We start from the raw sequence: 14,944 nt of genomic DNA on the forward strand, positions 1-14,944 counted from the left end.
GTAAAACATTTTTTGAAAATATTAGACAAAGAAAAATATCATGGGAAATTCCCTCATTTTCAATAGGGGCAAACAAAAGTGTACTAATTTTTTTGAAAACTAGACAGTTTTCCTTGAAATACACGTTTACTGAAAATTTGGCATAACTTGCCTTATAAGGATGTGTTTCTTTCGCTGCTCAGGTGTCCCTCAGTGAAATTGAGAGGATATTCTTTATATTACAAGGCTAAGAGGCCACAAAGACAACAACGATATAAACGCTTAGATATTAATCAAAGCACAACCTGCCTGTGGACCAGGAATCCCAACTTGGACAGCTCTGAGCAACCAGCAATTCTGCATTTGTCATCACAACTGTTTTTACTGCCATTTGATCAGTGCCACATGAGTCCTGACTAAATGATTCTTGGAGCAGATTTTCAATCAGCAAACCAATTAATTTTACATAGAGGACAGTAATAGAATCACATGTGTTAATCAGATGTCAGTCTGGAGATAACATTCTCTTTTTCAAAGTCACCTTCTTTTTGAATATTGATTTACCTCTCTTCATTGACAGGCTTTAAGTGGATTTGCGAGAAGGAAGCTTAAACTCACCTCAGGATCTTCACAGCAGTGTTGAAAAGGTACCATACTGCCCATAACGGCTGTTCCCAGAACTGACATACAGGCCATTTTGTGATCTGACACCCTGGTCTTCTGCCAAATAACTGCCTGAAACGAATGGCACAGAGTCAAATTTTTGACATTATATTTATATTTGTTGAACTCAAGTCAAGTCTATGAACATGCATATGCAACTGCACACATACTGTATATGTAACATTCTGTACTTTGACCCTCTTATATTCACAACTTTCAGCATTAACACATATGATATGGCATTTTTTGGCATGTCTTCTCATATTGTACTACTTATTTAAACACATAACAATCAGAAAATGAGGCAGTTTGTATTTATGGATCTTAGATGGATAATCTGGACTTCTGCACCTGAAACAATTGGTAAAAAAACCCCAACAAAACAACAAAACAAACAAACCATAATAATACTACTTCTCAGATACACAGTAGATGTTGTGTTTTTACTAAGCATCTAAAGTAAGGGTTTAAGACATGTCCCTGGCAGGCTGGTCAACATTTGAAGGTGGGCACTACAATGCTTATTCTACTTATACTCAAGAAATAGGCCATTTTGGTAGAAATCAGACTAATGGATGTCAATTTATAGCTCTTATCTGGAAACTCTAGGTCCATGGCAAGCCTGATATTTAGAAAGGAAAGCAATTTATAAGGAAGCATTTGTAAGGAAAGCAGTCATTGGCCTAACGAAAATTGTAGAAGTTAAAAGCATAAAAGGATACCTAAAAGGATATTAGCTAGCTATCCTGCAATAGTATTGCAAAGACTTAATACAGAAAGGCAGTATGAACTGCAACATGCATCAAGTCCACTTATGTACACAGAAAGTATTAGCTACTTTGGGAGGTGAAATTTAGTCTCTCACTAATGATTAGTCCTATAATAAACAGCCATCAATTTAACTTCAAATCTGCTGTCTTTTATTGCTCTATATCAACAACAAAAAAATTTTGCTGAGGTGGCTTTCTGCTTCCAGGCAACTGAGCCTAGCCTGCTAGATTCAGATCCTCTTTATATCTATTTCTGTCACCGTTAGCCAACTGAGTGTATTTCAATGTGCAACACTCAAACATAGAAGGAAAAAAAATGCAGCAAGTTGCACTTTAAATCTGACACTACAGTGCTGTTTAAAATTGGTGTTTTAAATAGGTGCTAGTTGTCAAATAAATTCAAAACAAGTCCACAGTATTCTTGTAGAGGATCCACCCATCTCAAGAAATGCAATACATGGCCTTAAAATTCCACTTGTCCTGTGGGATATTTGCTGGCCTTGAGGGGTGAATTCTACAGAACAATATGGTGCTCATGTAAAATGATATTCCCTTCCTACAGGACAGGTGGAATTGCAGAGCTTTAAGCCTGCTGAGCCTAAAATTATTCCCCAAATCTTTAATTTTTCCATTTCCATGCAGAGTCTGTAGTATTTGTGAAGTTGGAACTTGTAGTCCTGCCTGAATCTAACCCACCTGCCACATACCAGCCTGACAACCCTTTGCGTATGCTGCATCGCAGCTCAGTCATCCTCTGTGAGCGTAAACTGCTTAAGAACAATTTACGTCACGGAGGGCAAGGAATACAAAAAGGGGAGAAGGAGAAATGAGCAACCAGAGCCAGCAGCTGGGTATCCACAGCTCTGGCAGAGAGTCCTTACCATGCTTCAGCAGGAAGCTGCAGCAAAGGACGGCCCCATGGCTACTCAAAGTACACTGCCTCTCAGCCTCTCTCCTCTACCCCTGCTGTAAATCTCCTCAAAGACATTTTAGAGTGATGAAAGAATTTGTCCTCTTCTTTAGAACTCCTCTTATAAAACGTATCCTGTACTGCTTCTGTTTTAAAATGGATTACTTAAAATGGAAACAGATAATGCCAAGCAATTTTTTTCTTTACTGGATGTATTTTAAATTAAATGCATGTGACCAAACTAAGAAAGACACTTGTTACTTGACTGATATAAACACCATGCTGTTTATTTTAGTTTATACTAGCATGATGCCGCAGGTACAAATATAAATCTTAGCTGCTGATTAACGCAAGGTTATTATATGGCTTGACCTTGTGAATGGCTGATATTCAGGACTGTGAAAATATCACTTCAGTAAGATGGTTTTAAGAAAGATGTGGAACACGAGAATTTATTAAATGCAAACGTATTAAAGTAGATACTGTTACTAAGTTCCAGGGCTATTTTTTAGGTAGTCATATTTATCAGATATTAACACACAAAACTACACACAAAACTTCAGGAACTAGTTACTGCTGTAGGTTAAACTAAAGACTACATACTAAAGAGGTCAGGCAAGTCTTAAACCTCTGCACTACGTAAACATGGAATACACTGTGTGTTTGTTTTTAGCCCTGGATGCATATTACGAAGTAACAACACAGAAACAGCTGGTAATTTAAAGAAAGTTATTTTTCTAGATTCTTCAAATACATCAATAGGCATTAAAAAAATCCAGTAAGAAACAATGCCTGTTGCACTTAATTTATTTTAGAAGTGCCTGTTTCCTTAGGGTTTCTGCAATACACTATTTCTTTAACCTTGATTATACCCTTTAGTTTAGCTAAAAATACACACACCCCACCCCCCCATATTTTTTTTCTAGGTCATATCAAGCGGGTGCCCAGGATAAGCCAAGGAAAAATCTGACTCTAGTCAGTATGATGACACTGCAAAAACAGCCTACTCAAAGATATATTATTACATATGGCCCATCTTAGGTTTTACTAAAGCTAGCCAAATATATACCACCTCCCTCCTTGGTTCATTGAAGGGGATTACACGATCTAGACCTTACAAAATATCATAACGTATATAAAATCTATTGCACATATACAGAAGATTAGTACATGTATAGGTTTATTTCTCCACCCCCACCCCGCACTAGGACATATGCATATTTTTGTGGAGGATGACAACATATGTGCACACATGGAGTAAGCACCTCTTATTTCTAGATGCCAACACATAATGCAGAAGGATTTATTTGAAAAAAGTGTAAAGGGTGAAAAAAAGAGTATGCAGCTTCTTCCCACTGGGGTCCCTGGTATATGGCACTAAGAAGAGTAAGATCTGCTCATTATTTGTCTCCTCAAAGACACCAAGGAAGGATGGAGAAAAAAGTGCAGCCACTCCTCATCCCTAACTATCCTTCATGTTTTAGAACTCCTACCAGTAGCCATACAAAAGAAAAATCTCGACGAGAGCCAGGGACTGGATGTTGCTGCTGCTTCGGTGCAGCTACAATGCTATGAGTTACACAGATTCATCACATTTACCTTAGTACCACATAAGGGCAGTAACTTAACCAAGAGCAATTGCACTACCCAGAAACCATCTCCTTATTTATTTAGATAATTGTGTTACTTATCCTGTAATGAAGTGTCACAATTTAGCCCTGACGTGGCTAATTTCGGCAGTTAGAGTGCCTACAAGTCCAGCAGAGCAAGCACTGTACATGAACTGCAGGCTGGTAATGTAACATGAGTGAGCTCTGTAACAGAGAACTGCATTTCGCAGTCTCTGATTTTCATAGAATCACCAGGTTGGAGGAGACCCACCAGATCATCGAGTCCAACCATTCCCACCAATCTCTAAACCATGCCCTTCATTACTTCATCCACGTGCACCTTAAACACCTCCAGGGAAGGCAAGTCAAACACCTCCCAGGGCAGACCGTTCCATTGCCTAATGACCCTTTCAGTGAAGAATTTTTTCCTTATGTAGAGCCTGAACCTACCCTGGCGGAGCTTGAGGCCACTCCCTTTTGTCCTGTCCCCTGTCACTTGGGAGAAGAGGCTAGCTCCCTCCTCTCCATAACCTCCCTTCAGGTAGTTGTAGAGAGCAATAAGGTCTCCCCTGAGCCTCCTCTTCTCCAGGCTAAACAACCCCAGCTCTCTCAGTCGCTCCTCATAACACTTGCTCTGCAGCCCCTTCACCAGCTTTGTCGCTTTTCTCTGGACACACTCCAGAGCCTCAACATCCTTATTTTTTGTTTGCTTTTTTTTTGTTTTACATTTTGGTTTTTTTGTTTTACATCTTGTTTTTTTTTTGTTTTATATTTTGTTTTACATGCTTCAAAACTCCTGCCACCCTGGCACCTGAGATCTCACTGCACACAGTTAACTCTTTGGGGCAAGATGTTCCTTAACTTTCCTGCTGTAAAACATAATAGTTTATTAGGCTCCAGCAAAACTGGCAACAAAGCCAGACAGCAATACCCAAATTTTTAATTCAGCCAAAGGGAAACAAAGAGACATCACCTTGTACAATGTTTATAACCTCTTCTACTTATGATGCACAGACACCTAGCTGAAAAGACTGGCAGTTCTCTGCAGTAAAAAAAAAACTATACCAGCTTAGATCAAGAAAAAACCAAGATAAAGTCACGCTCTTTAAAACTCCAGCCTTGAAAAGCACTGATGTTGTCAATCAGCTCTGCACCATTATTAGTGTCTTGCTTCAATATCAATGGTAAGTTATCTTACTAAAAGAGAGCTCTTGCATAAAATTCCCTTAAAAACAGAAAGCACAGCAGTTTGTCCACTTCGCATGAAGGAAAATAGCACAACTCTACATAATAACTATTCCCCCATATATTTTATACCTTCTCCTGAGGAATTAGTTGTCCCATCCACTCTGTAATTGATGGTGGGACAATTACCAGCAGAATTATGCAATAAAAAAAGCTCAAAGCACTGTTTTGCCCCTCATCAACTATAGATAACATACCAATCAATCCCATGGCCATCAGCCATTACAGCCATCAAGGGAATTTGCTGGAACACAGTAATGTTCATCCTCAAATTCTGATACACTTTCTGCTCAGATTTTCCTTTTGTGATATGAGAACACCCTCTCAATGAAAAGGCTTTCTTGAGCATCATGCAGTAGGGAAATGCTTGGACTGGGGATCCCAAAGTAAGTTTGGAGAGGAGCTATCACAAGGGACCAAGGACTTTCATCTGGTAAAATGTCTTCAAAGCTTTTCAAGAATTACAAAGACTATAACCACACATGTTGAACTGTGGGTGTTTGAGGAAATCCCATTTCCACAGCAGAAGTCAAAGAATAAAATAAATAAAATGCCCCAAACAATTAAACTACTGTCAAAAAACCCAGCTTCTAATGCTAATCTCCCATTCAGAGGATGTACATAATTACAGTGAATCCCACTTAAATAAAGGAGGTTTTAAAGCATTTTGTAAAGAAATGGTTAACAAAAGTAACAGAGAACATACCTAACTGTGACAAAGTCTGTTGGTAAGGAAGAAGGAAAATTCCCTGGCTATGGAAACATCCTTCTTCTGCCAATCTTTCCTAAGTGTACAAAATGAGTGTGGAAGCTTTGCAAGGGCTAAACATTTTCAGATCTCAGTGTATGTTGCAGAATCTATGTAAGTGAAACAGTAATTGTTTTGAGATTTCAGACAAATACTGTGCTGTCATTTGAAAAAAGTGATGGATGAGAAACTGGAAACCTCAAGGAATTAGTAATAGGATATAAAGCATTTCACCTCTAGGTCAACAGTTCAAATTCAATCAGGTTGGTAGTGACCAAAAGTAGTTACCATCTGGCAGCTGTTCTCTGGCTGATGTAAATTGAGTTGAGGGTCTCAGTGCATTTCCTACTGGACAGGTGTCCCCATCACAAAAACCACCAGAATTAACTCTCTGTTTGACTTTCTCAGTAAAGCCACTGAACAATGACTTGAAGTAAAGACTGAGCTATATTCTAGGTTGGTACAAAAGCAGGGTGGCTGCAGAGCACTTCAGATTCTTAATCATAATTCCTCTTTATGTTTTAAGATATGTAGATTAGGGAGGGACTTAATTTTTCATCATTAAAATGAGTAACCTTTCCAACTGAAGAAAGAGCTTATGCATTGCTGTTTCTGCTCAAGGCAGAACATACAGCTACAGTAGAGTCTAGAGACACAATGAATGAATGTAAAGTAGAATATCATTATTAGAAGTGGGAAATTTACAATCCTGATATTAACAATGGTAAATTGGACACTTACTAGGTCTCAACCCCCCCCCCCCCAAACTTATTACAAAGGATTCAGACACAGAAAACACTTTTTTGGACTACTGGATACAGACTGTAGGTTGAGGTTATCCAACTTTGGAAATAAGAGGAGATTTACAGTAAGAAAAACAAAGAAGATGGAACCCTTAAGGTCAACAAACAGAAACATAAAGGAGGTTTGGGGAAGAATACTACCCATAGTTATAATTAACAGCTTTAAAATGGAACTCTTGCATCCAGAAATTCTGATCTATGTCTCTCTTGAGAAACAAACAAGATGTAGTTCTAGACAGAACTGTGTGTGATCAAGGCTTCAAAATACTATGCACAAAAAACTCTAAAAAAACCCATTCCCTTACACAATTTTTTCCTCATCAGGAACTGGGAAATTTACAGAGTCTACTTATGGTCCATACATGCTTTGCACAAGACATAGGACCAGCTGTGTTTCATGAGACCTGCTGACAGGTACCACCTAAACCACCTCTTGCCATTATTTGTTCAGCCCTATTGTATCTGAAATGGTTAAAGCACGTAGAGTTACTGTGAGTTCTCTCTCATTTTGGTGTTTGTGGAAAAAAAGCAACTATAACAGAATTAAAGTATTCTGTATTATCAGCATAAGCCTTTTAACACACAAAAGCATTTCTTGAACATCAGTGGCTTATAAGACTGAGTCAAGGGCTATTGGTGTTGAACAGTGAAGACTGAAAACTGTTGATCCAGGGCAGAGCTCTGGATTTGGCTAAAATACAGTCAGAGCTCACAGGTGGCTAGAACACAGCATTTCGGGCTGAAGCTTGACATGGTTTAAGCGGTAGCTGACTTTGGAATGTTCTTAGCGTGCCTTCAGATAATGTTAACTTTAAATAAACTTGCTGAATACTTATGTAAGTTATTTCCATTTGGCTGTCTCATTATTCAATATGCTTTCAAGGAACATGGTGATGAAAGAAGAAAAATACTTCTTTCTAACATAACCATACTGGCAAGAGGATCAACATTATCAGTATTCAAAGAATGTCTTGGCAAGATAAACCTTCATAAAAAGAAGAAGCACTAGCTAATCCAAGTTGTCAAAATAGCAATAGTATTTCAAGGGCTGATCTGTAAAGTGATTCATTATTTATTGCTAATGCAAACAAAACATTCTCAGCAGAAGGGGCAATTGAGCATTTCCTATCTTGGAAATCCACTGACAGAGAGTAAACAATAAATGGACACTGGGATTACTGATAAAAGGATATCTATTATCTTACTTATTAGAAAAAAAAAACAGAGGCAGGGAGAGGATTGTCGTTCTTCACAGAAATCAGACACTTAACAATAATATTTTTACCTGAACTAACATAGTTATGAAGTGTGGCAGAGCATCCAAAATAAAAAAAAAAAAATCTGGAAATTTCATTCAGGATAAGAGTTACGCCAGGGAAAAAAAGCCATGGTGGGAATAAAACATGCAATGTTTTGTGTATCCTAAAAACACAGATGTTCAAGAGCTCGATAAGATGCCTGATGTTTCTGCTAGAACCAGTTACGCAATCATTTGCCAACACCCAGCCTCAGACATTTTTATGCAAGTTTCACCTGCCTTATATTCTCCCTCATTAAAGCCAGGCCTATGCTTTCTTCCATTCCCCTTTCATTTCTCATAAAATACAGGACTTTAAAGAATGATCTGTTTAAAAACTGTAGTGGTTTTGTCACTTATCCTCAAGATTTCTTCAAAATAAGTTGTATTGCACTACCTTTTGACTCTCTTTGTCTACTGGAATACCTCATCACTGCTACCTTCTTGCTCTTTTAAGCCTCCGAACCTGATCTTACTCCTGATGTGTATCTTCTTCCATTGCAACAGAAAGCATTGGCTCAGCCTCAAGAATTTGGGATTCTAGAAACTCTAATATATATAACATTCTAATATACATATTCTAATATATATATAACATTCTAATATATAATCTAGTAGCTGTAATACACAAAAAATAAAGCCATTTTAAGAAGCTGATTCTTTCTGCTAACACATTTCAAACAGAAATACAACAGCCACCACAAAAAGAATAAGAAATAAATCACAGACAACCGTATGGAGAAGAATATTATTCTAGCACATATATACTGTAGAACCACTATAGGAAAAACACCTTCTCATCTGCATTAAAAATTTTAATTTCAATAACATTTGGCACCCGAAGGAAAATGAACTAATGGATATTCATGCTTTGTGTTATAGTATGGTAAAATGAGTACATGTAGACGGGTTGAAAGTTGTTATACACTAGAACTTCAGAATCCCAAATTTCTTAAAAGATCATTTTTATTTTGCCAGCACTGACAACAGCAGTAGAAACACAAGAATCTGCAGTCAAAGGGGGTTTTAATGTTTTCACATTATTTTAAAACATTTGGCCTTTGATTTTCCCAGCTTGGCAATAGCTGCTGAGCGACCTCTTGTGTTGAAACATGTCTGAGCAGTTCCTGTCTTTTTTTTTTTTCCCCCCGTCTAAATAAATTAATGTAAGGCCAGCAGTGCAAAATGAAGAGACTGCCTCTGTCATTACAATGAATATATACTACCTGCAGATAGCATTCGTACTGATTTATATTACCTACTCAAATTGCGTATTGAGGAATTTACCTCTGAAACTAATAGAATAGGTAGTCAAAATCAATGTGCAATGTACCACACTGTTCTCCACACCATTTCAGCAGCAAGTATCGTGAAAAAGACACATGATCAAATTCCTGCACATTATTGGCATTGTATTAAAACACGCATGCATAAAGAAGAAAAACAAAACATGTAATAGTCTACTCAAAGGGGATGAAATCAAAATACCATAAAAAAAGTTATTTGCAACTTGTCAGTAGCACTTCCACTGCTTCTCCCCTTCTCCCAATTCCTCTTCCTCACTGCTGTCTTACTCAGAAGTCACATTCCCATGCCTCTCTGCCAGCATCCTGAGGCATCAACAGGAATTTCCAAACAGACTGGAAAGGCTCACACAAACTCTGTAAGCAACCATGCAATTGCTATCTAGTTCAGAGAGGTCAACTCAGCAACCACCACCCACAATAAATATTTCCCAACACAGTATGTAAAACTTAAGATCTGTATCAGAAGATAAACTACAGTTTCCACAGAGGGGGAAAAGCAGCTCCACAGAAGGTAGAGGCAATGAACTGCACTAGGTCCTTGCAGTAGCCAAGAGTGATAAATAAAAGCCCTGGCTTAACCGCATGAAAATTATACCACACCCATCAGAGAGAGCAAAACCAAACTATCAATAAAAGACAAAATTAGTTTTATTAACCAATATTTAAGACTAATACTGCAAAAGTACTGTTAGATGTATCAGGGAGCTTAACACAAACCAATAAGTGCAGATCCTCAGATCTCTGGTTTCAAATCTTATGTATTCCCAATTAAATAAGAACGAAAGTACCTGTGCTTACTCAGCTTTGGAACACTTAACTCTCTAGCCACAAGACAGGCTTTTGTCTCTCACCAGATCTACACTTGGATATTCGGGAAAACATACGTAAACATAATCAGAGCATCTTATATAACTCCAGCAAAGGATGGACAAACTGTTGTCTTTTCAAGAAAGCATGGCATCATGCATCATCCCTCTGAGAGGGAACTGAAATGTGATGTGTGGGTAATACAGTGACCGATCAGAATTGCTCAATGGACAGGCCACACAGCAAAACCAAAAAAAGTAGCAGAAAACAATTGCTGAGGGATCTGGCCATGAAATGTCTCTTATTTTGTGGAAACTGGGAAATTCTTCAGCATAGTTTTCCTCTCTGAGGTGACAAAATCAGGAGTACAGCTAACAAAATTAGCCATAATAAATTGGGGTCAGGTAAAGCAGAACTGTTCAGTGCCTCATTTCTATAGCTGTTCAATATGCTGCAAAGTCAAGGTAACCTCCAAGCAGCCTCTGAATCACAGAACCACCAGGTTGGAAAAGACCCACAGGATCATCGAGTCCAACCATCCCTATCAATTGCTAAACCATGCCCCTCAGCACCTTATCCACCCATCTCTTAAATACCTCCAGGAATGGTGACTCAACCACCTGCCCGGGCTGCCTGTTCCAGTGCCCAATGACCCTTTCTGTGAAGGGAGATGATACAGAAGAGCTGATGAGCTCTTCTGTAAACAACTGGGGATAGTCTCTAGACCGCTACCTCTTGTCCTTGTGGGAGACTTCAGTCTTCTGGATGTCTGCTGGAAGTACAAAACAGCAGAAAGAAAGCAGTCTAGGAGGTTCCTGGGGTGTGTGGAAGACAACTTCCTCACACAACTGGTGAATGAGCCGACAAGGGAAGGTGCCCTCCTGGACCTGCTGTTTGTCAACAGAGAATGCCTTGTGGGGGATGTGATGTTGGAGGATACCTGGGACAAAGTGACCATGAGATGCTAGGTTTTTCAGTTCTAGGTGAGGTGACGAGGGTGATTAGCAGAACAGTCACATTATATTTCCAGAGGGCAGACTTTGGACTGTTCAGAAGGCTGGTTGAGAAAGTCCCATGGAAAACAGTCCTTAAGGGCAAGGGACCCCACGAGGGCTGGGAGCAGTTCAAAAAGGAAATCCCAGCAACTCAGGAGCAAGCCATCCCCATGTTCTGGAAAAGAAGCTGGCTGGGAAAAAAAACAGCTTGATTGAGCGTGGAAATCTTGAGGGATATCAAGAAGAAGAGAAATGTTTATGGGCTTTGGAAGAAGGAATGGGTATCTTGGGTGGACTACAGGAGAGAAGTGAGATCGTGCAGAGAAAAAATCAGAAGGGCTAAACCTCAACTAGAAATCAGATTGGCAAAATCTGTGAAAGAAAACAAAAAAATCTTTCTATAAATATATTAACAATAAAAGAAGGGCTAGGGAGACCATCCTGTCCCTATTGGATGCAGAAGGAACAACAGTGACGGGATGAGGAAAAGGCTGAGGTACTTAATGCCTTCTTTGCCTCCGTCTTTAATTGTAAAGTTGTTCCCTCTGTGTACAAACCCAAGAGTTAGAGGAGCAAAATGAGGCTCCCATGATCCAAGAGGAGGTGGTCAGAGCCTTGCTAGCCCAACTAGACAGCCACAAGTCTATGGGGCTGGATGGGATCCACCCAAGGGTATTAAAGGAGCTGGCAGATGTGCTGGCCAAACCCCTTTCTGTCATCTTCCAGCAGTCCTGGAAGACTGGGGAAGTTCCACTGGACTGGAGGCTGGCTGATGTTGTGTCCATCTACAAGAAGGGTCGCAGGGAGGACCCAGGGAACTATAGACCTGTCAGTCTGACCTCAGTGCCAGGGAAAGTCATGGAGCAGGTGATCTTGAGTGCTATCATGAAGCACATGCAAGAGAACCGGGTGATCAGGCCCAGTCAACACAGGTTCACAAAAGGCAGGTCTTGCCAAACAAACCTGATTGCCTTCTGTGATAAAAGTGACTTGACTACTTGATGAGGGAAAGGCTGTGAACATAGTCTTCCTGGATTTCAGTAAAGCCTTTGACACAGTTTCTCACAGCATTCTGCTTGAGAAACTGTCAGCCTCTGGCCTGGACAGGTGCACACTCTTCTCCTGGGTGGAAAACTGGTTGGCTGGCTGGGCCCAGAGAGTGGTGGGAAATGGCGTTAACTCCAGCTGGAGGCCAGTTACAAGTGGGGTTCCCCAGAACTGAGTCCAGCCCTGTTCAATGTCTTTATCAATGACCTGGATGAAGGCATTGACTGCACCCTTAGCAAGTTTGCAGATGACGCTAAGCTGGGTGCAAGCGTGGATCTGCTGGTAAGCTAGGGAGGCTCTGCAAAGGGACCTGAACAGGCTGGACCGCTGGGCAGAGTCCAATGGCATGAGGTTTAACAAGGCCAAATGCCGGGTCCTGTACTTGGGGCACAACAACCCTGCATGGGAGCTTTGTTCTGCTCCTCTAACTCCTGGGTGTGTACACACATGGAACAACTTTCCTTACTATTAAAGACAGAAGCAAAGAAGGCATTAAGTAACTCAGCCTTGTCCTCATCATTTGTCACAGTTGTTCCATTTGTATCCAATAGGGACTGAACATTCTCCCTGGTCCTCCTTTTATTGTTAACATATTTATGGAAAGATTTTTCCTGTTATCTTTCACAGACTTGGCTAAGCTGAGCTCTAGTTGGGCCTTAGCCCTCCTGATTTTTTCTCTGCACAATCTCACTTCCTCCCTCTGCAGTCCACCCAAGGCACCTACCTCTCCCTTCTTCCAAAGCTCATCGGCATTCCTCTTCTTTTTGATGTCTCTCAAGATTTCCATGCTCAATCAAGCTGGTTTTTTTCCCAGCCAGCTTCTTTTCCAGAACATGGGGATGGCTTGCTCCTGAGTTGCTGGGATTTCCTTTTTGAACTGCTCCCAGCCCTCGTGGGGTCCCTTGCCCTTAAGGACTGTTTTCCATGGGACTTTCTCAACCAGCCTTCTGAACAGTCCAAAGTCTGCCCTCTGGAAATATAATGTGACTGTTCTGCTAATCACCCTCGTCACCTCACCTAGAACTGAAAAACCTAGCATCTCATGGTCACTTTGTCCCAGGTATCCTCCAACATCACATCCCCCACAAGGCATTCTCTGTTGACAAACAGCAGGTCCAGGAGGGCACCTTCCCTTGTCGGCTCATTCACCAGTTGTGTGAGGAAGTTGTCTTCCACACACCCCAGGAACCTCCTAGACTGCTTTCTTTCTGCTGTTTTGTACTTCCAGCAGACATCCAGAAGACTGAAGTCTCCCACAAGGACAAGAGGTAGCGATCTAGAGACTATCCCCAGTTGTTTATAGAAGCGCTCATCAGCTCCCATCACAACATCTGCCTTCTTGTGGACTCCTCTGATTTTAACCCACAGGTACTCGATCCTGTCATCACCATAATTGAGCTCAAGGGTATCAAAGCACTCTACCATTTTGCCCCAAGTCAAAACAAAGATCAACTAGCTCACCTAAAGCCTGTTGTTATAACATAGGTTACTCTTACTTACATCCACATAGTAAATTGTTCCAAATTCTTTAGCCTTTTAAAGTAAAACAATCACTATGTATTGAGCTCTTGCAACTCAGTGCGCAGCCAGCTACCTGCATGTGCTACACTGTCTCCACAGACAGACAGCCTAACCACGTAAGTTTGGAGAGTTTTTCTAGCTGGCTTAGGTTAACACTTGCTCAGGCCCCATGGCCTAGTAAGGTCGTGCTGCTTTGTTCCACAGAACACTACCACCATCTTTACTACTAGTGTGCAAAATCATTCTTATACCACTAGCATGTAAAATAATTTTTATACTACATACATCTAACCAGGCATCTGTGGAGCATACCGAAAGGCAGATGAGAACCTGTGTTTCAGAAATTTAGGATCAAAACTTGCAACCATTATAAATAACACATCTATGAAGGGAAGAAAGAAGTAGAAACAAACATATGATATAAGAAAATTCCTAGGAATTAATGATTTTATGCAAGTACTAGGTGAACTGCTTAAATTCATCAGGAACTGATCCTGAAGTTAGTGGATAGAGAAAAACTCATTATTACCTTATTATGTGTTAAGGTTATCCTCAGGTCTGGTTTTATGATACCATATGCTATTAGTAGATCCTGGACTTTTTTCAGTTCTTCCTTACATTTTCTATTTGTCGAGTAAAACTGTTTTCTCACAGGAAGATTCTTAAACAATTTCAGTACTGTTACTGTAGTACCTGCAAGCAGGCGACAAAAAGCAAGTAGAAGTTACACTGAAAGTGTAGCACTGACTGAGTATCGATGAATTTCATTTTCACTTGGAGAGACAGTCCCGTCTGTGTGCTGCTGCATACAGAATAAACCCTGATAACACTGAATTAGATCATATTAGCATGAGGAGAAATATACAGAATTAGCCGTCAACCTCCTTAAAAAACTACCTATCGACCTCAAAAGCTGTGATACCTCTCTTTCAATTACTTATGATTGCAGCACTAAGCTTTCTTCCATACACAATGACAATAGCGAGAATCAGCACTAAATAAAGCCAAAGACTCAGTGCATATTAAGTTAACTTCCACCAGTAAAACGGCTAACAGACAAATCTCAGACACATCTGGAGGCAAGGGAACACTGAGCTCTGTTAAGGCCCCTCACAAGCATTTGCTTTAGGGTACCTAAGAAGCCCAATACCTCTGTTCAAGGTACACTGTATAGTAAGAGGAAGAACATTCATCTCCAACGCAATCACATAAATTCCTAGCACAAAAGGATATTGAAAAGTA

The 14,944-nt window shown here is 40.2% G+C and overlaps 1 protein-coding gene across 5 annotated transcripts in view; it reads right to left on the bottom strand.

Moving 5' to 3' along the window:
* The window catches only part of PMS1 (PMS1 homolog 1, mismatch repair system component), a 53,240-nt gene that overhangs the window by 25,180 nt on the left and 13,116 nt on the right, over nucleotides 1-14,944 (bottom strand). For all 5 annotated transcript variants that reach the window (XR_011337716.1, XR_011337717.1, XM_069860742.1 and 2 more), the window contains exons 5-6: nucleotides 14,232-14,395; nucleotides 598-714 (exon numbers count right to left, since the gene is read on the bottom strand). Coding sequence is in view for 3 of the 5 variants with exons in the window: in XM_069860742.1 (XP_069716843.1) it covers nucleotides 598-714; nucleotides 14,232-14,395 (281 nt within the window). In the remaining 2 variants the exon portion in view is untranslated. The remainder of the gene's footprint in view (nucleotides 1-597; nucleotides 715-14,231; nucleotides 14,396-14,944) is intronic.

Source organism: Phaenicophaeus curvirostris, chromosome 7, assembly GCF_032191515.1.
Source record: "Phaenicophaeus curvirostris isolate KB17595 chromosome 7, BPBGC_Pcur_1.0, whole genome shotgun sequence".
Lineage (NCBI taxonomy): Eukaryota > Metazoa > Chordata > Aves > Cuculiformes > Cuculidae > Phaenicophaeus > Phaenicophaeus curvirostris.